Source organism: Pelodiscus sinensis, chromosome 5 (genome assembly GCF_052426305.1).
Source record: "Pelodiscus sinensis isolate ZL-2025 chromosome 5, ASM5242630v1, whole genome shotgun sequence".
Lineage (NCBI taxonomy): Eukaryota > Metazoa > Chordata > Testudines > Trionychidae > Pelodiscus > Pelodiscus sinensis.
This window is the reverse complement of record NC_143056.1, coordinates 125,972,538-125,999,084: the sequence shown is the minus strand read 5'-3', so window position 1 is coordinate 125,999,084 and position 26,547 is coordinate 125,972,538. Positions and strand designations below refer to the sequence as shown.

Here is a 26,547-nt window from a genome sequence, read left to right as displayed (position 1 = left end):
TGTAGGAGTTTGACAGCAGGGGGAAGCCAGAAGCGGCTTCTCTTCCCGTCCCCCAGGGATGCTCCGAACACAAAGGCCAGGAGGAAAGGAACGCCCCTCCCCCATCCTGCCCAGAGGCTGGAGAATTTGGTTTTTTAAATATTTTATTTTTGTAACAACATAAGAATTAAAAATCTTCCATAAATAAAGGACCCGCCGTGGCCGCCTCCCGACGCTACAGGTATAAAATGTCAGTCGTACAAAATGAAGGCAGGGCTGGGGTGAAGGAGACGGGCTGGCGCCTGAGGGGCAGGGGACGCCCACCCCACGTGGTGGGCAGGGGTGGGGAGACTAAGCAGAGGGTCAGACCACAGGGAAGGACACTCGCCATGAAAAACCACCACAATCAACACAACGTCGCAACGAGAACCAAAGCAAAACAGGAAGCCGGCCCCGGCGCGCCCCTCGGCGGCTTGGAAGCCAGCAGGGAAAGCACCCCCCGGAAGCTGGGCAATGCCAGGACGCTGGGTTCAATCGCAGACTCCTTCCAGGGAGATAGTAAGAGACAGGCCTCCGCTGGGGCCCAGGGCGGACCTCCAGGACAGAGAGCGCGTCGGAGTCAGTTCTATGGCAGGGTGCAGGGCTGCAGCCCTAGGGCTCATCCCTAGAGGGGAGAGTCCTGCCCCCGGGGCAGGGTTCTCCTAACACTGACTGGGAGGGAGCAGGTTTGGGCAGTGGATCCCAGGGCAGACCCCTGGGAAGGCAGCCAATGAAAGGGGAGACTGGTCCCTGACTGCTGTGCCCTGTGCGGTGCCAGTCGGGCACAGGGGCCCGAGGTCAGGAGCTGCCCCGGATCCGCTCCATGTAGCTCCTCAGCTCGTCGGGGTCCCGCAGCCCCATGTCCTCGCACACCCAGCGGATGTCGTCCTCGCTGGCTACTAGGATGGACTGGACGGTGGGGGCGGAAGGGGGTGGGGGGGATGCAGGGCCCTCAGAGGCCCGGGGGGAGGCAAAGGTCACAAACTCCACCCGCTTACGCCTGCCCCCTGGCGCGCTCACCTCTTTCCGGGACAAGGTGCTGGAGGGAGCCGGGCTTCCTGGAGCCACAGGGAAGAAAGTGCTGGCAGAAACTCCCCCCTCAGGCCCCATGACCTCCAGGGGCCTGGCTTCTCCTCTGCCCCCCTCCGTGCCCGGGGGAGTCCCGCAGCAACGACAGCTGCCATCCTTGGCGGCGGCAGAGGGGTTGGGGGTGGGATCGGGGCTGTGCTGTGGGTGCTGGCCGCGGCGATCCAACTGGCGGTTCAGCTCCTCCTGGTCGGTGCCCAGCCATACCCAGTTGTGGGGCTGCTGGACGGAAGAGGCCGGGCCGGGCCCGGCGTCGGGGGGCTCCTTGCGCTGGTAGCGCAACACAAAGACCACGCAGTTGACGAGGAAGATGAAGATGGCCAGGCAGAAGACGCCCAGGAGAACGTACATCCCGATCTCCAAGTCCGTCACCCGCTCCGGGGCCTTCACCATCTCCTCCTCCTCCTCCTCCCCAGGCCTGTCATCCTCAGAGGAGTCACCACCCGGGGGTCCCTCAAACTTGGTCAGGTCGGGTCCCACCCCGGCTGGGGCTCGCCTCTGAGGCCCCACCACAGTCTGCGTAGCGGCTGCCGTCACCGCCTCCCCAGACATGGCCCCCTCGGCTCGCTGGAAGGGAGACTCGGGGTGGGGATCGTGGGGCCGTGGGCCATCGGGGGTCGGGAGCCGCCGGCTGACGCCCACCTCCAGCCAAGCGGTGCCGGTTGCCAGCGGTGCCCGGTGTTTGCCTTTGCGGCAGGAGTCCGCAGTGTGCAGGCCCAGCTGCAGGAGGGGGCCCCGGCCCGGCCCTTTGGCCACAATCAGTGGGCGAGCCAGCTCCTCATCCGGCTGCACCCAGGCCACGCCAGGGTCCACTGAGGAGATGGAGAGCGCAACGTCCTGCCAGCCATAGAGCTCCACTGGGGCCACGGTGTGGTCGGTGAACACCAGCCAGACACTGATTGCTGCTTCCTGGATGGGAAATCAAGGGCCACAGGGTTCAGGCAGGGGTGGGGGCCAACGGAGGGCGTGAGAAGGGAGAAACCAGTAAGCCCTGTGCTGCCACCATTCTACTTTGCGTGGGGGCTGGTTACACCAGGCCCACTCCCCAGCTGCCCCCAGCGGCGTGCGCCTGACTCCCATGCCCACCCCTGCCTGCAGTAAGGAGAGACCCGTGCAAGGTCCAACCCTGAGGGCCCTGCTGGACGCCGGGGTCTCCACCCACCAGGTCATAGACTCAAAATCACAGAACACTAGAACTGGAAGGGACCTCGAGAGGTCATCGAGTCCAGTCCCCTGCCCTCACAGCAGGACCAAGCACCGTCTAGACCATCCCTGACAGGTATCCATCCAACCTGCTCTGAAATATCTCCAGTGATGGAGATTGCACAACCTCCCTAAGCAACTTATTCCAGCGTTTGACCAGCCTGACAGGTAGGGTGTGTCTAGACTACAGGGTTTTATCGACAAAACTATACCTGCCTCTACACCACAGTAAGTCGACAGAACGCGGCAGTTTTGTCGATGGTGGTTAACCTCATTCTACGAGGAATAACACCTTTTCTCGACAGAGTTCTGTCGAAAAAAGGCGCTATTGCATCCACACTTTGCTTTTTCAAGAGAGCATCTAGACTCTCAAAAAGCGGCTTTGCTTTGTCGACAGAACTGGCTGTAGTCTAGATGCTCTTTTTCGACAGTATCTGTTGACAAAGCCTCTGTCGACAAAAGCCTGTAATCTAGACGTACCCCTAAAGTCCAACCAGGGCCCAGCACCGGCAGGGAGGAAGCTGCAGTTTTAAAGGGCTGGCATTCCTCTGCTCACTCGGCCCACATGGCTCCACCCCGTGTCTCCAGCCCTGCACTCTGCCCCCCACCCCCGAGCGCCCCTCTCACCTGCTTTGGGGAGTGCAGGGCTGTGAGTGCCCGGCAGGTGGCCGTGAGGATGTCGGGGTGTCCTGGCTCCATGCTCAGGGCCAACGAGAGGCCCGATACCAGCTGGGCCTGCAGCTCCAACACAGCCACCTTCTCGTCGGACACCACCAGGGTCTGCTCGCCCAGAATGGAGTCTGAGACGGGGGAGCGAACCTGCACAGGGGGACGGGGGGGAGGGGAAGGGGGGAGACAGGCACTAACAGCAACTCTGGGCAGGACAGAAAACCTCTCCCAGGCACCCCCTATTTCCCTTGGTTCCCGCAGGTTCTGCCACTTGCCCCCTGTGCCTCCCCAACTCCAGCCACTCCCTCACTTCTCATCTATTTCCCACACTTCCCCTGTGCCACTCACCCCCTGAGCCTCCCCCAGCCACCCCCCATCTCCCACGGTTCCCCCGGCCAAAACCCGCCCGCCATCCTCTTGCCTCCCCCATAGCTTCCCTGGGGCCCCCACAGCAGCCCTCATGCCCCCCTCTCACCGTGTGCCTCACATCACACCATCCCTCTGCTCATCTGTCCCCCTACCCTGCTCCCATGCCATCCCCTGCTGCCCCACGCATCCCCCAGCTCCCCCTCCCCAACCCCCATGCCCCTCCCCCGTCTCCCTGGGCACCCCCCGGCCCCTACCTCCACGGACGTCACTCCCGGCTCACGGCCAATCACCACGCTCCCGCCCTCCAGCGTGGCCACGCGGGGGTCCTGCACCCTGGCTTGCCCACCCACCAGGTGGGAGACGTCCAAGAGCCAGTCCGAGCTTGGCATGTAGGTCAGGTGCCGGCCGCCGTCCAGCGGGTGAGCCACAAAGTGGGCCAGGAAGCGGACGCCAGCGCGCTGGTACTGGAGCCGGCAGCCACGAGCTCGCCGCTCCCCCTCCTCCCCGGCCTCCTCAGGCTCCGCCAGGCCGCTGCTAGCAGAGGAGAGAGAGGCAGTCTCAGCGGGGAGTGCACAGGCATGGGGCTGGGCAGGCAGCCAAGAGTTACCCTATCCCAGGGCCATTGCCTCTGGGACCCTGCCCCCTGCCAGCCTCTGCCCTGCCACAGAAAGCCTGCCCTCTGTCCCTCGCCCCCAGCTCCTGGGACCCTGTCCTGCCCTCTGTCCCTCGCCCCCAGCTCCTGGGACCCTGTCCTGCCCTCTGTCCCTCGCCCCCAGCCCCTGGGACCCTGTCCTGCCCTCTGTCCCTCGCCCCCAGCCCCTGGGACCCTGTCCTGCCCTCTGTCCCTCGCCCTTAGCCCCTGGGACCCTGTCCTGCCCTCTGTCCCTCGCTCCCAGCCCCTGGGACCCTGTCCTGCCCTCTGTCCCTCGCCCCCAGCCCCTGGGACCCTGTCCTGCCCTCTGTCCCTCGCCCCCAGCCCCTGGGACCCTGTCCTGCCCTCTGTCCCTCGCCCCCAGCCCCTGGGACCCTGTCCTGCCCTCTGTCCCTCGCCCCCAGCCCCTGGGACCCTGTCCCCTGCCACGGAGAGCCTGCCCTCTCTCCCTCCACCCCCAGGACCCTCCCTCCCAGCCTCTGCCCTGCCTCAGAGAACTTGCTCTCTGTTCATCTGCCCATAGCCTCTAGGTCCCAGCCTGGCCAGCTTCTTCCCTGCCATGAAGAGCCTGCCCCATCTGCCTCGTCTCTGGGACACCCCCCAACCTCTGCCCTGCCATCAGAGACTCTGCCCCCCACCCCATCTCCAGCCTCTGCCCCATCAGAGATTCCCTGCCAGGAAGGGGGAATTTTCTGTATGAAGGCGGGAGGTGCCTCAGTTTCCCCCGAGTTCCCTAGGGAGTGGTAAAGGGCCCTTTGCTCTCAGGGCAGCTGAAGAGAGGTCGAGGTGGGTGTTGCCCCACGTCCGGGCCTTGCTCCCCAGCGGAGTCTCTGAGGGCACAGCTACGCTGTGGTTAGGCGCCCGTGTCTGGTCTGTGCCAATGGACTCGGGTCTGCAGCGAAGATGGTTGGGCAGAGGCTGCGCTTTGCAGGGTCCCCAGAGCCTGGCTCCAGCCCAGACGGAGACATGGAGCTTGAACACTGGGATCCACTACAGCGTGGCTGGGCTCCCCGGAAGAGCTTTGGCCTTCATCCCTCTGTGCTAACCTAAGGCCAGTGTGGTGTTCCGGCTAGGGATGTTAAGTATCGGTTAACTCAATAGTCCAGTAACCCCATGAATTTTTATCGGTTACTTGGGTCGTCTATAGTCCCCAGGGGTGGGGCAGGCAGCCAGCGCGCTCTGGCCCCCACTCCTGAGGAGCCCCCCACCCCGTCACTCTGTGCTGCTGCCTCTGTATCAGAGGCAGCAACGCGGGGTGCCAGGTGGGAGCTGGTCCGTGAGGGGAGCCAGTTTAAAAACCAGCTCCCTGTGCAGACCAGCCTGTCGCCCCGAGCTGATACACAGGCAGCAGCGTGGTGTGGCAGAAGCTCCTATTGAAGGGGGGCTGAGCTCCTGGATCTGGCGCAAGCCAGAACTGAGACCTGGATCCTAATACACTTCAAATGCAGAGCTGCAGCGGGGAGAGGTCCTGGACCCGGTATGAGCCAGCATGGAGCCAGGTTGCTGGCCAACCTGCTAAAAAGTATACTGGCAAGACAGGGAGGGGTGGGGGGGTGGAAACGCATGTCTATAGCATTAACCTATAAGCTTTTGTTTCTCAGTTCATCGACTACGCTATTGCATCCCTCGTTCCGGCGGGCTGAGAAACCCGGCTGCTCTGACAAGCCTGCCTGGGGTCCCTGCCCATGTGTGGGGAGGTGCATTAACCCCCAAGGGTGGACAAGCTTCCAGCAGGATGCGTCCCGAGAGGGCTCGCTGAACGGAGCCCACGGTGCGGAGCAGGAGCGCTGTGGGCCCAGAGCTCCAGTCTGAGGAGACAGCGAGGCTGTGCGCCTGGCAGAACGAGACCCTCGAGGGTCTGGCCCCGTGAAGGGGTTTCCTGCTAGAGCAGGGGTGGGGACTGCGCACAAGTGAGACGCAAACACCACAAACAAAAACCAACCCACCCCCTCACTGACACGGTCCCCCGCTGAGGAGACAGACGCTCCCCACATTCCCCTCACACATCAGAGCCCAGGCTAGCAGACTGTGTGCTTCAGCCCCAGGGGCAGGAGGGCAGAGGAGCTGGAGCACCCATGTGGGCTCCCAATGTTGGGGGGGAGGGGGGATAAACTTCGAGACTTGGGGGCCAGATCCAGGGAAGCTGAGGGCCACATCTGGCCCGCAGGCTTTAGGCTGGTCACCCCTGTCCTAGAGACTGTTCTAAAGCCAGGCCACAGCGCCGATTGTGGGGACTCGTGACACCCCTCCCCCGGCCGCTGCCCCATCAGAGCATCTGGGGCTCTCCCTCTCCCGTTCTAGTCCAGCCAGGTTCTTATACTCTGCCCCTCAAGGTGGCATCTGCACGCCCCCGAGCACACCCTCCAGTCTGGGCATCATGCACCCAGTCCCGGCACCAGCTGCCTCCTCCGAGCCGTCTCTGCTGGCCTGGCCTCAGCCCCCTTCCCGCCCGCCCACCAGCAGCTCTGATCCCTGCACTAGGGAGGGAGCCCGCGGGACTGACCTGTCCGGAGCGGTGCCAGGCACCCTCCAGCTGCGCACCTGCTCCAGGGTGGTGTCGGTGAGCTCCACGCGCAGGGGCAGCAGCGGCACCCAGACGGTGAAAAGCAGCGAGGCGTGGAGCCGGCGGAACCAGAAATCGACCCGGGCCCCGCGGGCGCCCCGGTTCTCCTTGCCCCCCACGTAGACGGAGTCGCACCTGTCTGCCACCTGCGGGCCAGGAGGGCGTGGAAATGCGGACACCTGCTCAGACACCCCCATCCCTCTGCCTCCCCCCTGCCAGCCACTGGGGACACTCCAGGAGCCAGGGAGAGGGTGTGGGCAGCAGCTAGCAAAGAGGAAAGAGAGCAGAAGGGGGCCAGCACCTCCTTACCACAAAGTGATGGAGACCACCCAGGGGCTGAGCCCCAAATGGTGTGGGGAGCCAAGGGCACTTGGTTACGGAGCCAGAGCTGGAGGGGAAAGGGGCTGGGGCCAGTGGGGATGTGGGGAGGGGACCGGAGGTGGCTGGTGGAAAGGTTGGGCTGTGGATTGGGCTTGAGGGAAATGTGGGGGGCTGAGAGCCTGAAGGGGGGCAGCAGGGGGCTCAGGTTTCTGTGCTGCCCCACTGGCTGACGACCTGGTCAGTAGTCCCACCAGACTCCCATGTAAACATTGACCTGGTAATCCCTGCTCCCTTGCCAGCCTGAAGGGTAGGGGGAGAGCTGGCGTCTCAGAGGGCGAGGACAGGGCGTGCTGGCCCATGAGGGCACCTGAGGGTGGTGAGAGGGAGCTGGCGTCTCAGAAGGCAAGGACGGGGGGTGATGGTGCAGGAGGGCACCTCCCTGCGGGGCAGTGCGCGGGTCACTTGTTCCTCACCTTCAGGACCTGCTTGTTGGCAGACTCACACCCCATCTGCTCAGTGACCTCAAACACAGCTCCCCCTGTCTCCACAGCAACCAGCTTCACCGGCACCGCCTGGGGGATCCCTGTCAGGGGGGCGGTGTTCACAATCTCCTGCTCCTGGGGAGACCAAGAGGGGATACAGAATGAGACCTTGCCTCCGGGGGGAGGGGCTGCCCGGCGTGGGGACAGAACCACAAGGCCTTACCTTCACCAGCGGCACCAGCGCCCGGACGTCACGCTCCGCCACCTGGATCTCCCACACCATCTTGTCCTTCTCCGCCTCGGGGTCCTGGCCGGGGTACTCCACCTGCCAGGTGACGGGGCGCGTGGAGGCCAGGCCGCTTGTGCCGTTCTCCACTGCCAAGTCCAGGTAGAGGAACTCAGGGAAATCTGCTGCCCTAGACGGAGGCAGGAGGGAAGTGAGGAGGAGGAGGAGGAGGAGGAGCAGACGACAGATACGGTGTCCCCATGGGGCTGTGGCATCTCACGCCTGCTCCATCCCAAGCCAGACAAATTCCACCCAGACACAAATGGAAGGCGACCAGAGAGAGCGACTGTCCAGTTCAGCTGCCCATGATACCCTCCTCTGATCTGATTGGTCAGGATCTGGGGGAGTAGGAACAGCTATCCTGTCCCTAGCCAATGGCATCAGACTTGTAGTCTGATTGGCTGGATGCCGGGAGAATAAAAACATAATTGCGTGGCCTCCTGCTTCCATTCAACTGGCTGACACCCCGGAGTATATTCCTGTCAGTCCCCCCGCACGAGTCGCATGGTTCCTTATGTCCTGCCCACCTGGCCAATGCCCGGGAGCAGGGCCGGCCCTAACCAATTGGTGGCCCCGAGCGACCGCCTGGCTTGCCCGTATGGTTGCCAGATGGTTTAAGAGACAAAAAAATTTGTCAAGCAAAAAAAAAAAAAAAAAAAAAACCAACCCCAACCAACCAGGGAAAATTTGTCAAGCGCAAAAAATAAATAAATAACAAGGCTGGAGTGGATTCGGGAGGTTGGGCTGAAATACAGTTGCGGCCTGACCCCTAAGACAGGCTCTGTTGCCGGCCCCTTGAAAATGGCGACTCCAGGCAGCCGCCTGGCTTGCCTGCCCCTAAGACCGGCTCTGCCCGGGAGAAGAGATGTCAGTCGATCTCCTCCACGAGTTGGGTGATTCTTACCTCCAGTCCAACTGGCCAGCGTCCAGCCGGCGACAGGTGACCAGAGCAGTGTGGTGCTTGGAGCCCTTGAACTTGTCCAGCTTGGCCGTCCAGGCCTCGGGGACGGCAGGGCGGGCAGCTAGGACCTGCAGCCCCTTCTTCACCTTGATCCTGAAAGCAGCACAGTGCTGAGTCCCAGCAGGGACTCCTGAGGAGACGTGCCCCACAGCAGAGACCCTTTGAACTCCATGGGGAACCATGTGAGGCCAGCCAGGGCGTGTGTCACAGGCTGGGTCCGTACATCCCACAGGGTCTCACCTGAGGGTCAGCAGGTTGGCAGTGAAGTTCTGCTGGAGGATCAAGGTGGCCGTGAAGAGTTGCCCCGGCCGCAGCGCCATGTCGGGGACCCGGATGTGCACGTTGTCGTCCAGCCGCACCTCCTGGCGCCGCGGCGGGTCCGTGGCTCGCAGCTCCACCGCGGCCACATAGTGCAGCCTCTCTTTGGTGCCCTCGCTGCCCGGCCGGGGCCTCTCCCGTGGCCCTGCGTGGCCGCACTCCACGGACATGTCTCCTGGCCCCAGGCTGTAGTACAACTCGGCTCGCTCGGGGGGCCCGGCCGGCTCCGCAGCTCTGCGCCGGCTGTGAGAGGAGGGGGGGGTGGCGGAGAACCAGCGTGGGGGGAACGCCAGCTCCACCACGCACACCCCCAGGGGCGCCTGAGTGGGAAGAGCAAGGAGCAGGCTCAGAGACCAGGGGTCTAGTCCCAAAGTCTCCATCACACCCCCAGGGGTGACACCAACCTCTGCTCCAGCCTAACCTACACCGTGCTTCCCTTCTCAGCACACAGCAGCCCACTTTTCTCCAGTCCTAGATCACCTGGACCCCCAAGACCACCCCCTGAAGATGAGCTAGCCTTGTCCCAGGCAGCCCCCGACCCCTTCAGGACACGCAGCCTTCATCTTCTCCATGGTGAGACTGGAGGAGGCTCCGAGGGGGTGGGGTCCGGTACTGACCTGGAGGCGGCAGGCTCCGTGGGCAGCCTGCGTGCGGTGGAACGCGTGCAGAGAGACGCAGGGCAGGTCGTGCCGTCGCGGCAGCCAGTCCTGCCCCTTGAGGTGGAAGAGGACCCTGGCAGAGGGCTCGGCGGGCGACACGGCGCCCTCGAGGGACACGGTGCGCACGTCCCAGGCCGAGGCGCCGTCCCTGAGGTGCGGATCGGCTGCCGGCACTGCCTGGCAGGGGGAAGAGAGACGCAGGCTGAGCCCAGGCAAGGCAGGTCCTGCAGGACAGGGAGGAGCCCCACTGAGCCCAGAGGGGAGCGCCTCCCCCGGGGGGTGGGCGGGGTTACCTGCTTGGCAGTGAAGGGCAGGTAGGTGGCTTGGACGACAGGCTTTGCCGTGGGCGGGCGACGGAGGAGGAGGTAGGTCTCAGAGTGGGAGCCCAGGGAAGTGTTTCCCGGCAGGTACTGATCCACCCGCTGCAGCCGGAAATGGTCCGGGACGTCCAACACCTTGAGTTCGGCTGGCAGGTACACCAGGTCGGAGGGGTCCGATTCGCCGTTCACTGCGGGGAGAGGAAAAACTTGGGCTACTGCCAGCAAGCCTGTACCCCCCACCCCTCCAGGGCACACGTCCTCCCCACGCCCAGCCCCTTCCGAGGGGAGGAGACACAAGGACTGGGTGTCACTAGGATCTGGAGCGTCACAGTCCCCAAGCTATTCAAGGGGGTGGATGAAGCCTGCCCCCTGCTGGAGAAAAGGGGGCTACATGATTTGTATTACAGCAGCACCTAGAGCTCCTGCTGAGATCAGGGCCCGGTTGTGTTGGGCACTGCCCAAACACCCAACTAGAGACAAACCCTGTCCCAGCTGAGATCAGGGCCCCATTGTGCCGGGCGCTGCCCAGACACACAGTGAGAAGGGCCCTGCTCCAAAGAGCTCACAACATTATTATTGCTCCCATTTTACAGGTGGGAAACTGAGGCACCGAACGATGTTGAGTGGCTGCCCCAGGGAGTTTCTATAGCAGCACTGGCCTTTGGACACAGACCAGCCCTGGGCATTAATCCAACCTCTCTCACAACCCAGGCTCTGGATGCAATTCCCTGCCCTGCAGCTAAGACTGGCTGATGGAGTTGGTCCCTTCGGGGGGTGCAATCCTGACCTCACGACAGTTAGTGGGAAAGGTGACAGGAGCTGTAATGGGGCCAGGCTTTCACCCTCTGAATCTAAGAAAATCTTTGTCGAGATGCGTAAGGCCAGACCGTCTACGGCTCAGCGGCCAAATCAAAAGTGCTCAGCAGAGATAAACATTTCCCTTCTCCTAGGCTCTGTCTGCCCTGTCTCTTATCCTCCTAGTTCTGCTGGGCAGGAACTGTCCCTTCTGTGGGCATATGCCATAGGGATATAATAGGATATCCGTCCACACAGTTAACCGATTAGCCTGTGCTTAGCAGTTACCACGAATGGTAACATGCAGGCTCCTGCCCCGCTCCCGGGGACCTGGCTGCCACCCTGCGCTGCTGGCTCGAATACAGCCGGCTCTCTGGGAGTGGGGCAGGAGTTGGCTTAAAAGCTGGCTTCTGGAGCATACCGGCTCCTGGGGAGCCAGCAGCCGACTCCCTGGGAAGCTGGCTGCAGCCCCCTGCTGCGGATGCGTGTAATTTTCAGCAGATACACGGTTACCCAATTACCCACTTTTTAACATCCCTAACATGTAGCACCTTGCGCAAAGGAGTCCCACTATCTCACTTGCAGGGTGTAAGTGCAATTGTAACACAAGCAGCCTTGTGCTTGCTCCGTTCTTTGAGATGTACAGAGCCAATTAAAATTCAGATGTTTCTCCAGGGCTTCCACAGACACTGGGAGTTTCAGTGGGGCTCTGACATGATAAGAGGCAGGAGGACCAAAGCTGGGTGCCTAAGAGAGGAAGGGGCCTTGCTATCGCTCTTTGGGGCACAGGCTGTGTTTTTGTTCTGGGTCGGTACGGTGCCAAGCACATCAATTGAACACACAACACAGCATGCCAGTAGAGCCACCTACTTTTTCCCCGTATGTAAAAAAAATACGGTTGATTCCCACCCACCTCCTGCAAAAAAACAAAGCTTCAAAGTCCCTACAAAAATAATGAAAATAATCGAGTTTTTCCATCAGCCAGGTTTCCAATAACAAAAAAGCTGATATATAATTTTCAATAAAAAATACAATCACCCCTCCCATCTAAAAACAAAATGCCAAAACACTACACCGTTTGCAAAAAGAGTTATTTTATTCTTCACCCAGCTCTAGAGTAGATGCCTTTTGTCAAAAAAGATGCCTGCTCCCGTCTGCAGAGACACAGCTGCGGCGCTGAGCCCCGTGTGAGGACAGGAGGGACGGTGGGGAGAAGGCCGAGAGGCTGGGTTACCACTGCCTAAGGGAGGAGGCTTGAAGCGTAACGGCTATAACCGCGACCTCCTGAAGAAGGGGTGTGGGGGTGCAGGGCAGCCATCCAGCAGACAGGCCTGCACGTGCACGTGCAGGGGACCCCATGATGCTACCCCACATGCCCTGCAAAGGACAAGTGCCATCTCAGCAGAGGATTCTGGGAATGTGCGGCCCCTGCTTAATGGCTCCCTTTGGCCCTTCCTGAAGACACCTCAGCGAGGCTGCCAGGCAGGGGGCCCAGTCACCCGTGGACCCCAGCTCCTTAGCGTGAGGTGGCCTGGTCCAGGAGAGGGAGCCCTCAGCCCCATGCCATTCCAGCAGCGGGTGCTGTGTGTAAAGCCAACCCAGTCTTATTAATGAGCGGGAAACTGGCTGCCCAGCATTGATCGGTCTGAAGTGTACGGGGGAGAGGGGGAACTCAGAGTCCAGCCCTTTGGCCCCAGCAGTGGGGCAGGCAGACCCACCAGCAGAAAGGGCTGTGAGTCAAGGCCCTAGGTCTGTCTCTCAAGCCCTGCAGCTTTGTACATTAACCCACCGGGCAAGCTTCCCATCTGTGCCCAATCCACAGCCCTGGGCTTAGCTCCTGCTTTTACCTCTGACGGTCCCCGATTCAATCACCAGGGTCAGTTCAGAGCCGGGACGAGCTGCAAGCCAACAAAGCAGTTGCATAGGGCCCCAAGCAGCTCCCCGGTTCCCTTTTATTTTAGGGGGCTGTATGGGGCCCCCTAAAATATTCCTGCTTAAGCCCCCAATGGGCCAACGAGGTACCGGTCACAGATCACGGGGGCAAGGGGTCAGACGTATGTGGTAAGACACCCCATGACGGTTCTTCCAGACAAGCCAGCTCCAGCCACACACAGGCTTGGAGCTCACCAATCCTTCCTCGCCAGCTGGGACGACACGTCGGGGGTCCCCAACCCTGCACCCCCATCCGCAGCCAGATGTGACACTCAGCCAGCCAGTAGAGTAGGTTTATTGGTTCACAGAGATGCAGCGTAGCTTAGGGTCGATGTTAGCACAGAGCCAGGGCAGATGGCTCTATTCCTCTCGGGGGAGGAGGGCCTTCACTCCCTTCCTTGGTCTAAAACTTCCTCCCTCCTCCTAGCCCAGCAGAGACTGACTCACCCCAACAGTCCCTGCTCACTTGCCCTCCTTCCAGGCCCAAGGTGCTATAAGCGGTCACCTGGGCCTCAGGATGTGAGAGACTGCACATACTTCCCCAGTGAGTCACACCCAGCCTCCCCCTCCTCATGCAGCTACAGGGCCTGGGGAAACTGAGGCATGCGTGCGCGTGCACACACACACACACACACACAGACAGCGTCACTACAGAGCAGCATAGGAGAGTAGGATCACATATAACCCCCTAAGACAAACGGTGAATGCAACACCAGAACAAACACAGGATTACAAAAATAGACAGCGCCCCCACTAGGTTACACCAGCACAGCCAGCACCAAGATTTCTGCTTCCCCCCTCAATCAGTCAGCCTACTGAATGCTGCTTTCCCTTCTGCTGTGATTCCTTATCACGCCTGCCCTAGACCCTGTCCCCCCGGGAAGGGAGCAGGTGGCTGAGAGATATTGTGATACTTCCCCTCTGCCCTCCGGTTCAGCACATCCCAAGATCCAGTGGGTGGAAGTGGGGGAGGAGAAACAGGTGGGTTCATCACAAGCCTGGTATCTGCCTCCCACAGGCAGTGACCTCTGCCATCTCCCCTCCCCTGGCTTGATTGGCCTGCTAATTACATTGCACTCTCCTCAAGCTGACAGCTCCAGCCTAGCTCCCTGCCTCCCATATCGCCCTTTTTCTTGGTGGGCCTGGCTCCATGCCTCCCTTCCCAGTCCCCCCTCCAAACCCACCCCTTCCTACTCAGCCCAGGGCTCCTTCTCTCTCATACGGCCCAATCTCTTCCCAGTTTGGGCCCACAGAGGTCAGGAGTCACCATGAAATGCTGCAATCCCACCGCAGGCACCAGCCCCATGGGACAGAACAAACCCCTCAGAGATGGCTTGCTCTGAGCACCAGCTCATGTAGTACCTGGGGACCCCAGAAGCTCCCCATCACATGTGGGACCCAAAGGACCAGGAATGGACCCTGAAGAATCAGGAGCAATGCAACAGAGAATCATTTGGCTCTGGGGACCCCCTGCTCCGCCAGATCTAACACACTGTCCCAGCATGGGGGCCACCAAGCCCTGCACAGTTTGACTCCCACTGCACATTGAGTGCTGGAGGGTGAGCATGTCAGAGCTGCAAAGATTCGGGGGGAGGTGGCAGAAAGGACTGGGGAGGGTGAGTAGCGGTGAGACTAGTCAGTGTACCCCAGGGAGCGTTTTAACAGAGAGATGCATTAGCTGGGGGAGCAGCCTTGCAAGGGATGGGGGGGTCAGCTCCATGGCTTCAGACCTTCACAACCTCTGCCTGGCCAGGGCCTGCTCTGCCCTGTCCTGCCCTCAGGCCTAACTACATCAGAGAAGATTCACTGGCTTCCTCCTGGGGGGAGTCTTGGTGTCATTGCTCCAGCCTGGGTTGTCCTGAGCAGGGGACCCAGGGAGGGGTGGGGTCTCCCTGGCTTGGCACGACTCAGAGGAGCTGGGGAGAGCAAGGGAGGAGCTTGGTACGATTCAGAGGAGCTGGGGAGAGCAAGGGAGGAGCTTGGTACGATTCAGAGGAGCTGGGGAGAGCTCAGGAAGAGCTTGGTACGATTCAGAGGAGCTGGGGAGAGCTCAGGAAGAGCTTGGTACGATTCAGAGGAGCTGGGGGGAGCGCTGGGACCCTGGCTGGCTCCTGAGGAGGGCCTGAGGTTCCACCAGCACCAGACTCTAAGGGGGACGTGGGGCGGGGAAGCCTGCGGGGTTACCTGCTGTGACCTACTGGGAAAGACAAGGGGCCTTGCTGCCTCTGAGCGGTACAAGGCGGGACCACTGGGCAGGATGGATTTTAGGAGAGGGCACAAGTTCCGTGAGGCTCAAAGTCACGTCGCTGGGGCAGGAGTCACACTGGAAGAAGGAACATGGGTCCTGTAAGGACCGATGGGGCTCGGAGTTAGGTCAATGGGGCCAGGGTCCTCCCTGGATCAAAGAGAGCATTTGGGCCCAGTGGGATCACAGCCAGGTGACTGGGATAGGGCCCCCCCGGAATACACAGGGCGCACTGGTTCTGTGGGGGGTTGCAGCCAGGTGACAGGGACAGGGCCCCCCCGGAATACACGGGGCGCACTGGTTCTGTGGGAGGGTCGCAGCCAGGTGACAGGGGCTCCCCGCCAGGTGACAGGGGCTCCCCGGAATACATGGGGCGCACTGGTTCTGTGGGGGGTCGCAGCCAGGTGACAAGGGCTCCCCGGAATACACGGGGCGCACTGGTTCTGTGGGGGGTCGCAGCCAGGTGACAGGGGTTCCCCGGAATACACGGGGCGCACTGGTTCTGTGGGGGGTCGCAGCCAGGTGACTAGGGCTCCCCGGAATACACGGGGCGCACTGGTTCTGGGGGGGCTCCCCGCCAGGTGACAGGGGCTCCCCGGAATACACGGGGCGCACTGGTTCTGGGGGGGGTCGCAGCCAGGTGACAGGGGCTCCCCGCCAGGTGACAGGGGTTCCCCGGAATACACGGGGCGCACTGGTTCTGGGGGGGGTCGCAGCCAGGTGACAAGGGCTCCCCGGAATACACGGGGCGCACTGGTTCGGGGGGGGTCGCAGCCAGGTGACAGGGGCTCCCCGCCAGGTGACAGGGGTTCCCAGGAATACACGGGGCGCACTGGTTCTGGGGGGCTCCCCGCCAGGTGACAGGGGTTCCCCGGAATACACGGGGCGCACTGGTTCTGTGGGGTCACCGCCCCGCTGGGTCCCACGGGGGACAGGGCGTGCACGGGTTTTGGGGGGCTCGGAGCCGGTTTGCCGGGTTCCCTTTGACCCGCCGGGCCGGGGCGCACTAGGACAGCTGTCCCGGCTGCAGCCCATTGCGGGGGGGTGTCTCCGCGGCGCTGCGGGGTACCCGAGGGAGGGACGCGCCCCGCACTCACCTCTCGCCGTCTCCAGCGCCAGCAGCGCGGCCAGCAGGACCAGGCAGCCGCGGCCGGAGGCCAGGGGGGCAGCGAGCAGCGGGGGGCCCATCCCAGCCCGCCCCGGGGCCATGGGGCTGGCGCGGGGCTCAGATCCCCCGGCCCGCACCATGCCCGGCCCCCGAGCGCCACGCCGCGCCCCGACCGCGCCTCCGTCTGCGGCAGCCGGCAGCTCGGGGCTGCAGCTCCCAGACAATAGAGGGACGGCTTGGGAGGGAGCACATGGGCTGCCCGCCTGCCGCCCCGGCCGGGTCCTAAACCCCTCGGCTTCCCAGCCGGCATTCTGGCGCCCGGGTACAGCGCCTAGCACCGCAGGGAAACAGGCAGTGCCAATCCCAGAGGAACAGCAACAGCCGGGGCCTGGGATGGAGCCGAGGACAGAGCAAGGGAGAGGACAGGAGCCCGAGAGGGAAAGCAAGCGGCAGAGAAGAACAAGTTAGGGAAGGACAGGGCAAGACAGAGGGCGAGGGAGAGATGGAAGGAGGGAGAGAGAGGACGGGAGAAAATGAAGGAGAGAAGGAGCGAGTGAGGGGAGAAGCAACAGGAAGGGGGGTAGCACAAGGGACGAGCAAGAAGCCATTGAAGGAGGAGAGCAATGGGAGGGCAGCCAGGGCTGTTAGCAGCGGAGCAAGGGGCCGAAGGAGCCAAGGATGGGCAGAGAGAGGCAGGAGGGGCCGGGCACGTGAGCTAGAGGCGGGGTTGGGGCTCCCCTGTGCTTCAGAGACTGGAAGCTGTTTGGGGGAAGGCTACCGTGCTGTGTGTACAGGCTGGCAGTAGAGAGCCTGGATCCTGGATGGGTGCTGGGGCCCCAGCATCATGCAGGTTATAAAGGGAACCTGTTAGATCCAGGCAGCAACAAAGAGAGAGGGCAAAAGAGAGAGAACAGGAGCCCCGAGTGCAACACAAACAGAAAGAGAAAGGACAAGAGAGCGAGAGGCAGCAAGGCAGAGTGGTAGGAGACAGAGCGAGGGAACGGGGAGGTGGACAGACTGACAGAGACCCTCAGGGACAGGCAGGCAGGCAGATGGAAAGAGAGGGCGGGGGGGGGAGGGAGCCCAGCCTCCAATTCAGGCCTTTGGTGACTGGTGCTTTGTATAGAGCCGGACAGGCTGGTGGGACAGAGCGAGTGGATTCCTGAGCGTGCCTTAAGCCTGTTGCCCTGCGGCTCGCTAAGCCCAGCTGCATCAGGGCCAGTCCCAGCCTGCCAGAGCCTCAGGCACCCGAGCAGTGCTGGGTGCCATGGAGAGCTCACACGCAGCCCTCTTGCTCCGACTTGCCTCCCTTCATAGAGAAGAGCCAGCCAGCAGCATGGAGCTGCAGCCGGTCAGCTGTGCCCTGGGGCTCTGGGAGAGAGGGGGCTGGCACGGACCCCACTTCACTATCACTCTATCGGGATCTGCCATCAGCCTGCAGCAGAGAACAGCTGGGTGACCCTGAGGGGGAGACTATGGAGAGGCACTGGGGGATCGGAATACAAGGATAAGCAAATGAGAGCATGGAAGGGAGGCTGTGTGAGGGCAACAGTGAGTCCAGACACAGCAGCTATAGGATCAGGAGCAGACTCGCCAGACATAGCCCCCACCCCTTTCTGTTCTCTGGCCCTACAGAGAGTAATGGGGGCTGGGCCAGGGGTAGGACTGGAAGTGTCAGAGTTTAGGCTACAAGGCCCTCAGATCAGTGAGCCTGGCCTCCTCTACAGTCCTCGCTAAATGCAAACCCCAAGATATTACAGCCTGTTGAAGACACAGCAAGTGTGTGCCAGAGGCAGGGTCTAGCAGGGAGCGAGATGGGCCAATATCTGAGACATCCCCCCCTTTACCCATCCAGCCTGCAGGGGCAAGAAGATGGGGGTCCCACCTGGCTGTTGGCTGCCCCCAGTGCTGTGATCACACCCAAAGCTGGGGGGAGCTCTGAGGCTCCAGCCTTCCCGCTCCCTTGGTGCTGGATGGTATCCCCACTGCCCCATGGCGTGTCCTGCCCTCCCCAGCCCCGGGGGGACTGTAACGCACACAGCCCCTGTAACCTGCCCTTCTCCTACAGAGCAGGGTGAGAATGGCAGCACAACATCTCTCCCTGTTCCCCATCATAGCCCGTCCATTCCTGGAGCGCCTGGGGGATCCACGTGGTCAGGGAGGAGCACAGGCAGCTTGGAGGACGTTAATCCCCTCCCAAGACACTGGGACGCCGTTGTCTAGAACTCCAGATTGTAACATGAGGCACGCTGGCAATCCCTTTCCCGACAGCTGGGCCCAGAGAGAAGAAAGGGCCTAGCCAGGGCGTTGGCAAAAATTCCCCCGCCCCTCAAGGCTCTCAGCTGCTGTCCTTGCCTAGCAGCCAGCCCTCCTCCGGCACCTTCCCTCCCCCCACTGCCAGGGCCCCCCTCTACTCTCTAATATCCCACTGCTCCAGTCCCCACTTCCTGCTGCATCCGCTGCTGGCAAAGGCTGGGACTGGAGTAACCCAGTGTTCACCCCCGTACTCCTGTGCACTATTCCCACAGCACCCCCTGCTGGGAAGGACTGGGACTGCAGTGTTCCTTCCAGGAGCAGAGGAAGAAAGAAATCCAGACTCGCCCACGGGCTGGACAGAACGTGGTTCAGTAGATTTTATTTGGAACCTGATAACAAAATGGCCTGTTTAAAATAGAATGGTCAAAACACAGATTGGCAGCTGACAGCACACACCCAGCCAGGCCCGGTCCAGCTTCCTGGCCTCAGCTCCAGCCCCAGGGGACAGAACAGCTCAGCTCATCACCGCCATGATAGGAGGGGGCTGCACACCCCAGAGCTTGCAGAGATGCTCACCCTAGCTCTCATGGAGTGAGCACAATACAAAGAGCAGCATAGACGGGGTAGCGGGAGCTGCGGAGGCTCGCTGGCTGAGTCTGTACCCCAGGAGTTCAGGAGGGTGTGTAACTCAGCCGGGTCCTCTCCATGACTGGCCTGTGCATGCTGAGCGAGAGCCAGCGCAGCAATCCACACGGACTGAGAATCAGCCCCCTTGCTCCACCTTCCCATGGCGCTCGCGGGAGGATGAACAGGAATTGCTCTGCACCCCTCCTTTCTGATCGGTTGGGACCCGCTCCTCCCTGGGTAGATGAGCACAAAGGTCGCCCTCCATGCCTGATGTGGCAACGAGACACAACTCTCACCCCGGCTCTGACAAATGTTGGGGGGACTGCCCTGCGCCCCTCCTGTGTGCTGTGCGTCTTTGGCTTGGACGGTGTTGGGGGTGGTCCTTAGAAAGGACCTGTAAACATCTTCCCACGCACACGCAGTTTCCTCTCCTGCCCCCTCCCCCCCCCCCCCACAACATCCACTCGTAGCATAAGAAGGCACTGTTGGCTTGATCAAGGCACTTAGGGAAACCCTGCCCCTGATCACCAGAAATCACCCCCTCCTGCAATGGGATATGGTGCCCCTGCCCCCACTCCCAACCCCCTTTATCCATCCAGCATCTCCGCTCCAGCCAGAGTCCAAGGGAGCAGCAAAAGCTCAGCACCTCTGCACATCAAGCCCTTTGGACCCAACCCTCTTAGCAAGGCTGGTGTTGCACTAGGGGAGCAGGTGGGGACAGGAGGAGGCGGAGGTGGAGGGGGAAGTGGGCACAGGCAGTGGGTGAAGAGGAGAAGCCCTGGGAAGGGGACAAGAGGGAAATAGGAAGGGAAAAAATTCAGCATCAAACCCCACTTGGTTCCAGACTCACCAACACCAAAGTGGCCCCTTTAAGCCCCAGGGGAGATGGCAGGAGTGGAGGCATCCTCGCCCCTCCCCCCCAGTCACTCCTGGGACCACGATAGGCTGGGGAAATCACATCACCCCCGGCGAGATCCCTTTTGGCTTCCCTGGGTCCTAGGGTGGCTGGGAGGGGGCAGCCTGCAAGTGCCTGGGGAATGGGGGGATGTAAATTAGTGCATAGGGATGGGGCCTATGAGTCCCTAAGGACTCACAGTAGGAAGGGGCCTGAGAAGGGCCAGGAGGTGGGTGAGGTCTATGAGCATGCTCAGTGGGGAGGAGCCTGAGAAGACCCACGAAATAGGTGGGGTCTATGAGCAAGCACAGTGGGGAGCGGCCTGAGAAGGGCCACAAAGTGGTTGGGGTCTATGAGCATGCAGTGGGTGGGGCCTGTCCCATGGGAAGGGTTGTGAGCACCCATGGATGGAGCCCCTCATGTGCAGAGGGTTACGGCAGCTGCGGGTTGTGGGGTGAGAGTCTGTCGAGGGCTGGGAGGGGCTACTTCCTGCCCCTCACTCATCCTGCTCCACGTTCCACGGGGACCCCCGCCTCTGCCGGCGCCGCAGCTCCTCCACTTGCCACTCCAGGTTGCGCACCTTGGCCTCCAGCTGGCTCCCGGAGCGGCGTGCGCTGCTCAGCCGCCCCAGCAGGGCGTACAGGGTGAGCAGGCACAGCAGCAGCAGGGCCTGCACCGAGCGGTTGGGCACCGCTGAGACGATCAGCAGGAAGCAGCCCAGGAAGACCACCACCTTCAGCCCCCACATGACATGTCCCAGGATGGCCAGCACCAAGCCCAGCAGCTGTGAGAGCAGCCAGTAGCCCACCACAGCCACCAGGCCCCACAGCAGCAGGGTCTGTACTTGAGCAGGGCCCAACTTAAGGGGCTGGACCACTTGATCCCCTGGAAAGGGAAGGAGGAGAAGGAAAGCGATTAGACATAGGTGAGACCTGATGCTTTACTGACCCCCTATGACTGACCTATGGGGCTGAGGTAACCCCCACGATAGCCACCCCAATTAGGGACGTGAATGGTTAACTGGGTGATGCTTACTGGTTACGGTTATCTGGCGGGGGCCCGCCACAGGCCGAGTTCTGCTCCACGGCTTGCCACAGGCGGGGGTGCTCCAGTCCCACTAAAGCAGCTCCCATCTACCCTCATTTAATGGGTTGAACATAACGTTTAACTGGTTAATTAAATAGGATCCCTAGCCCCAATAGGGCTGGGCCAGGCTAGGCCAAGTGATAACGCTTGGGCTGGAAGGAGGATCTCCAGCCCAACTAGGCAAGGACAGGTTGCTCCTCAAGAGAAGGGCATGATGGGGGAGGGAGGGGGAGGACTGGTTTCAGGAGGAACTCCTTCTGTGCTAGACAGAGAAACAGTGGCGACTCCTAATCTCCCCTCACAGGCTTGGGCAAGGTCTTCCCTGGGGTGCCGAACTAAGGGCGGCATGTGTGAAGTAACCTCATTGTGCTGGAGGGGGAGAGCTGCTTAAGAGACATAACCCACCCCCACCAGCCTGGAAGGCCCCTCTCTCCTTTCCTCCCCACCAGACCGGAAGGCCCGTTTTCAAGCCATCAAATGCAGGAGGGGAAGGACAAAGCTTCTTCCCTTTCCCCCTACTGCGGGACGGGCACAGAGTGCAGATTGGGACACACCTCTCTTTGCTGTGGAGGGCAGGACTGGACTCTCATGCTCCAAGGAGAGAGAATGATAAAAGAACAGACCAGTCCCCACACTGTCCTCGGCTGCATGCAGGGGAGGGACATGCCCGGAGGGCTCAGTGTCAAACCGTGGATCAGGCACTGAACTGGGGCGCAGGAGACTTGGGTTTTATTCTTAACTCTGCCACTAGGCTGCTGGGTGATCTTGGCCACCCTCCTCATTCTCTTTATGCCTCTCACCCCTTCCCCTCCTTTCTTCATCTGAAGAAGTGGGCTGTGCCCACGAAAGCTCATGACACCATCTACATGATTTTTTACTCTCTAAGGTGCTGCTAGACTATTTGTTGTTTTTCAAGTTTTTCCTGTTACAGACTAATTTGGCAACCCCTCTGAAGCTTTATTTACTCAGTTTAGACTGTAAACTCTCTGGGGCAGGGTGCATCTCTCACTGGGCGCCTCTGGGGTGCTGCCCAAACTGGGCCCTGATCTCAGCTGGGATCTCTCAGTGACGCTGGTAAATAACAACTTACCATTGACCCCGAAAGCGCTTAGGATCTGCCCTGCAATTCCGGACAGGGTGATCAGACCTGCCGAGATGCCGGAGGACACAATCCAGAACACGGATGAGACGTTCTACAGGGAAAAGAGAGCAGGTCTCAGACTCCGCCTAAAAGCGCCGAGATACCCCGGTGGGAGAGAGAGGACACAGGGCCATGGAAGAATGTAAGGGAAGAGTGTGTGTGTGGGGGGGGGGGGGGCATGTTCCTCCTTTGTGTCTGCTAAAGGCACCAGGTCAGAACCTCCTGCCTGATTGGGCTGAGAGCCACTTTGCTGCCTGGGCAGATGAGGACACATCAGGCACATGGGAATCCCCACAGGATGTGGTGCCTGGCTGGGTGAATGCAGCCTTCCCTGCCAGTAAATGGAGCAGCACCTGGCATCGGAGATGTGGCCACGCTGCCTTGTACAGGAAGCCCCATGTGCCAGCTGAGCCCCTCTCCATGCCAGGGTGAAGGGGAGACCTCGCCTTCGCTTACCATTTGCAGAAGCCTGAGAGGCCCCAGGAGGTCCCTCTCCCCAGCTGTAAAGGAAGGAGGGATGGCTGGGCTGTGGGGAAAGGATTGGGGCTCATTCCTAGCTCTGCCACAGACCCCAGTGTGACCTGCAAGCCACTGCATCTCTGCAGAGCCCAGCTGTAAGAGGGGGAGAGCAAAGGCTATTCCTCCACACGGCCTTAGAGCCTGTCTGGAGGCTTGGTGGCCTTTCAGATCAACCCAGATCCTTGCCTCTGAGAGGAGAGGCACAGGGGTGAAAGGGACCTGCAGAGCTCCCATCACAGGGGAGCCTAACGCAAGCTCTACACTAGCAGCTCCCAGTGTAGGTACAGTGCTATGGTCTTTCTTGGGGAAGTGCCACAAGGCTTTGGCTGTTCCTGACTGCGAGGGCAGCCTCTTGGGGCCTTGGGCAGCCCCTGAAACTGCTCTAACTTCACCAGGGCCTGAAATAGTCCCCTCCCAGGAAAACCACACAGGTGGTGCGGGATCCCCCTTCCCACCATCCACTGGGCCTGGTGCCAAGCTCAGCATGGCTGCAATTAGGGTGGACTGATTTATATCAAGCCAATTTACATCAGTAATTTGGATCATCAAGTGGAAAGCCACGGTTTTAAATCAGTTTTAATTAACAGTTCCACTTGTAGTACAGTTATTTTCTAAAGAACAGAAGTGTGTTCTTCTTGGTTGAGCTACCCTTCGAACATGCTGATTTATAACTACATAGAGCCTCGACACTACATTTGGTACATCTGTTTGTTCCCTAGTGCGAAGGCACATGGCAGTGGCTCAGAATCAGAGGCCAGATGATCTCAACACCCATATGACTAGATCAGATTCTTGCTCCTAGTAGCACAGCCTGCGTCTCCCGCCCTCCCTTAATACATGACATGACCTGTTCTGCCACATGTAGAAAGCATGATTTCAAGTGAGAATTTTACCCCTTATTCTTTATCTAGGAAAGCCGTCATTAACACATTTTCGCGAGAGGCTCAGGGCTACAGCAAATTGATTTTTCATTTAAATGTTCTAAGAGATGACAAATGTGGGTCTTAATATAGTTTGAAATTCAGGATTTTAACCAGATTTTTTTAAAAAAATAAAGAAACTGATCTAAATAAATTAAAAACATCCAGTTGAAAAACCAAAAATAACCCATACAACTATATCCAGCTGATTGTAATCCAGCCCAGAGCAAACAGGCTACCTGTGGCTCCTGAATCCAAGATAACATATTTCCTAAATACTTGTATCTCACAGGGTACGGCTAAACTGTGGGAGGGGTTTCGGAAGAAGTATGCAAATAGTGCTAGCATTTTTCCCCCCGAAAGAGGCTTTTCCGCCATTTGGCCCCATCTACATGTGGCCAAAAGTCGGAACCCCCCACTTTTTCAAAAGCCCCCTTCTTCCTCATAAAATGAGGCTTACGGGGGCTTCCAAAAGAGGGTTTTTTTTCAGAAGAGGTGTAGACGGAGCCAAATAGCAGAAAAGCCTCTTCCAAGGAAAAAACCTGAAGAAGGTATGCAAATGCGAGTGCTATTTGTGTATCTCTTCTGAAATGCACCCCCCCCCCCCCACCAGTGTAGCCATACCCTGTGAGACACAAGTATTTAGGAAATATATGCCAAACCTTCAGCTAATCAGATGCCAGCGCATCCTGTTTCAAAGTTCCACTGGTGTCAGTGTGCCAGTCCCTCCAATGCACAAGTTGGTCCGGATGTTGATATCACACTCACTTGATAAGATCTTATGCTCTGAAGTGCTACTGAACCAGCCAGCTGGCTCCATCACCCCAGAAGGAAAGAAAAAAAGGAAGCTCCTTCTGTCTAACGTGCTTTTGCAACCCCCTTTACCATAGTATCTGAGCTCCTTGCAACCTTCAGTGTATTTATCCTCACAGCCCAAACAGGGCTGGACTGTTGTCCCCCTTTGATAACTGGGGAGCTGATACACAGAGAGGCTACAGGACTTGACAAAGGTCACCAAGTGAAAGCTGGGGCAGAGCAGGGAATTCAATCCCGATCCCTGGGCCTCAGACCAATATCCTAACTGTGGGACCATCCTTATGCTCTTATCCTTTCTGGGCACTTATCAGCCCTTAATAAAGCAAAGTCTCACCCACCCCCAACCTTGGGAAGCAGCTGTCACTCGACTGATCGGATAAGCAAGAGGTTGCAAGGAGCTGCTGCCAGAAGAGCTAGGAATAGAACTTATGTCTCTAATGGCAGAACCAAGACTCTGGCACACATATTGCCTACTGGCAGAGCAGCTGGCTGAGTTGAACTAAACTTCCCTGGTCAGAAATCCCAGGGGTTGGGAGGGGAGGGGAAGAGGGAGAAATACCAAGCTTCTAGAAATGGGTAAGCTAGGTTTGACCAATACAGGCTGCACTGGAAATGGATTATACAGGTTCAACCTCTCTAGTCTGGGACCCTTGGGAGCTGACTGGTGACCAGAGAAGGTCAATATTGTTTAGTGGCATTACCAGCACTTCCACTGCTTACTGGGCTCCTAGAAGATATTTAGGGGTAAATTAGAGCTGAACAGCACAGAACATTGAGAGCCAGAACTGGTGGCTGTAAACAAACTTTATGGGACTGCAGGAAACGTGGCCACACCCATGAGAACTGGACATCCAGCTAACTAAAATCATGCCAGACCACGGATGTTGCTGGACTAGAGAGTGCCAGACTAGAGAGGTTCAGCTTGTACTAGCCTTCTTCTCAGTGTATGCACATCATGCCGCAGGTGGCACGAGACTAGGATTCATCACTGAATTTGGTCCGCTGCTTGGGTCATTAGCTTCCCCAGCCCAGGGCAGATATAGACAGGGAGTGCAACCTGAGCAGTGATTCATACCTCCATGTGCCACTTATTTTGCCTAAAGTATGTAATAAAAAAGAGCTAAGTGGTGGCGATAGTATTATCTAATCACCTGCCATCACTAGATCTCACAACACTTCCCAGTATCATTTGCCTCATTTTACAAATGGGGAAACAGGCACGGGGGGATCCTTGCTCAAGATCACCCAGTCCAGCTGGGAAGAGAAACCTGGTCTCCTGAGTGCCAGTGGCTGCTCTACCCACTAGACTATGCTGCCTTCCTACATTCGCCTCTTATGACAGCTCTGACAATGCTCAAAGTTATTTCAATTGATCCCAGAGAGCAGTCAGTCAAGCACCCCACACAAATAAATACAGCCCCCCTTCTTTCCTGATTCAGCTAGGATTCCAGCCTTACCTCTGTCACGAGTTGAAGTGCATCCTGGCCAATCCACTCCTCCAGAGTCTCCCTCAAGCCCTGAGCCAGCTGGGACAGGAAGTCAGAATGGACGGCTGCTTTCCAGGTTTCGCCATGAGTGCTGGCCCCAGCCACATGAAGGAAAGCGATTGACATCAGGAGAGCCATGGCTAGTCGGAGCAGGGCTTGGCGGCAGCATGAGGACTTAAGATCCCGCCCAGTCATTTCTCTGGCTCTCCTCTCTGCCCCAGGAGTCTCTGCCAACGGAAAAGAGAAAGATGACTAAAGGCACAGAGCATAACGAAGTGGGTCTTTGCCCACAAAAGCTTATGCTCCCAACACTTTGGTTAGTCTATAAGGTGCCATAGGACTCCTTGCCACTTTTGCAGATTGAGACTAACACAGCTACCCCTCTGATACTTAACAAAGTTATAGAATCCCTGTGTTTCTGTTGGCCCCAGGCCAGCACCGCAATGTCAGGAATGTCAAGCAGGCAAACAACATCCCAGCGACACCAGGGTAACTGTGATCTCGCCTTTTAGTTGAGAATCAGCCACTTACCAATACCCACTTACCGGCTTCCTGACCTCTCCCCAGGCTTCCCTCCCCCCCACACTCCCCTGTAAACTGCCTAGCCTCCTGGAAAGGATGACTCATGTTTCAGCCAGTGAGTGAGCTGTGGTTATGCAGACAGACAGGGCATCAAGCCAGTCAGAGGGAGAAATTCAACACCCAAGCCCCACCCTTCTGGACCCCCAGGCACTCATAGCATGTGGAAATGAGGTCAAAGGTCAAACCTGCACCCATCTTAGGCAGTGATCACATCACACACAGCTCTGGCAG

The 26,547-nt window shown here is 59.4% G+C and overlaps 2 protein-coding genes across 5 annotated transcripts; both read right to left on the bottom strand.

Annotated features, from left to right (window-relative positions):
- Positions 1-125: 125 nt before the first annotated feature.
- On the bottom strand, positions 126-16,217 carry TMEM132A (transmembrane protein 132A). Of its 2 annotated transcripts, none has more exons than XM_075928399.2 (11): positions 15,977-16,217; positions 9,881-10,095; positions 9,546-9,764; positions 8,851-9,248; positions 8,554-8,703; positions 7,587-7,779; positions 7,355-7,498; positions 6,501-6,706; positions 3,600-3,876; positions 2,935-3,126; positions 126-2,013 (listed from the first exon to the last, which is right to left on the bottom strand). In XM_075928399.2, the coding sequence occupies exons 1-11, from the start codon at positions 16,125-16,127 to the stop codon at positions 817-819; spliced, it is 3,342 nt and encodes a 1,113-aa protein (XP_075784514.2). In that variant the 5' UTR covers positions 16,128-16,217; the 3' UTR covers positions 126-816. The 2 variants fall into 2 exon arrangements, with proteins under 2 accessions (XP_075784514.2, XP_075784513.2); XM_075928398.2 differs by having other exon boundaries at positions 3,600-3,879; positions 15,977-16,216.
- Positions 16,218-18,606: 2,389 nt separating this feature from the next.
- On the bottom strand, positions 18,607-26,373 carry TMEM109 (transmembrane protein 109). Of its 3 annotated transcripts, none has more exons than XM_014574163.4 (4): positions 26,266-26,373; positions 25,705-25,961; positions 21,942-22,044; positions 18,607-20,650 (listed from the first exon to the last, which is right to left on the bottom strand). In XM_014574163.4, the coding sequence occupies exons 2-4, from the start codon at positions 25,927-25,929 to the stop codon at positions 20,262-20,264; spliced, it is 717 nt and encodes a 238-aa protein (XP_014429649.1). In that variant the 5' UTR covers positions 25,930-25,961; positions 26,266-26,373; the 3' UTR covers positions 18,607-20,261. The 3 variants fall into 3 exon arrangements, with proteins under 3 accessions (XP_014429649.1, XP_006110342.3, XP_014429680.1); XM_006110280.5 differs by having other exon boundaries at positions 26,280-26,351; XM_014574194.4 differs by having other exon boundaries at positions 26,130-26,269.
- Between the last annotated feature and the right edge of the window lie 174 nt (positions 26,374-26,547).

Coding starts and splice junctions, on each gene's coding strand:
- TMEM132A (XM_075928398.2), bottom strand. CDS start 16,127: ATGGTGCGGGCCGGGGGATCTGAGCCCCGCGCCAGCCCCATGGCCCCG. Junction 9,249..9,545: donor ACGGAGCCTGCCGCCTCCAG/GTCAGTACCGGA, acceptor CTTCCCACTCAG/GCGCCCCTGGGGGTGTGCGT. Junction 3,127..3,599: donor CGGGAGTGACGTCCGTGGAG/GTAGGGGCCGGG, acceptor CCCCCTGTGCAG/GTTCGCTCCCCCGTCTCAGA.
- TMEM109 (XM_014574163.4), bottom strand. CDS start 25,929: ATGACTGGGCGGGATCTTAAGTCCTCATGCTGCCGCCAAGCCCTGCTC. Junction 22,045..25,704: donor CACTTCAACTCGTGACAGAG/GTAAGGCTGGAA, acceptor TTTTCCCTGTAG/AACGTCTCATCCGTGTTCTG. Junction 20,651..21,941: donor AAGCGCTTTCGGGGTCAATG/GTAAGTTGTTAT, acceptor TTCCCTTTCCAG/GGGATCAAGTGGTCCAGCCC.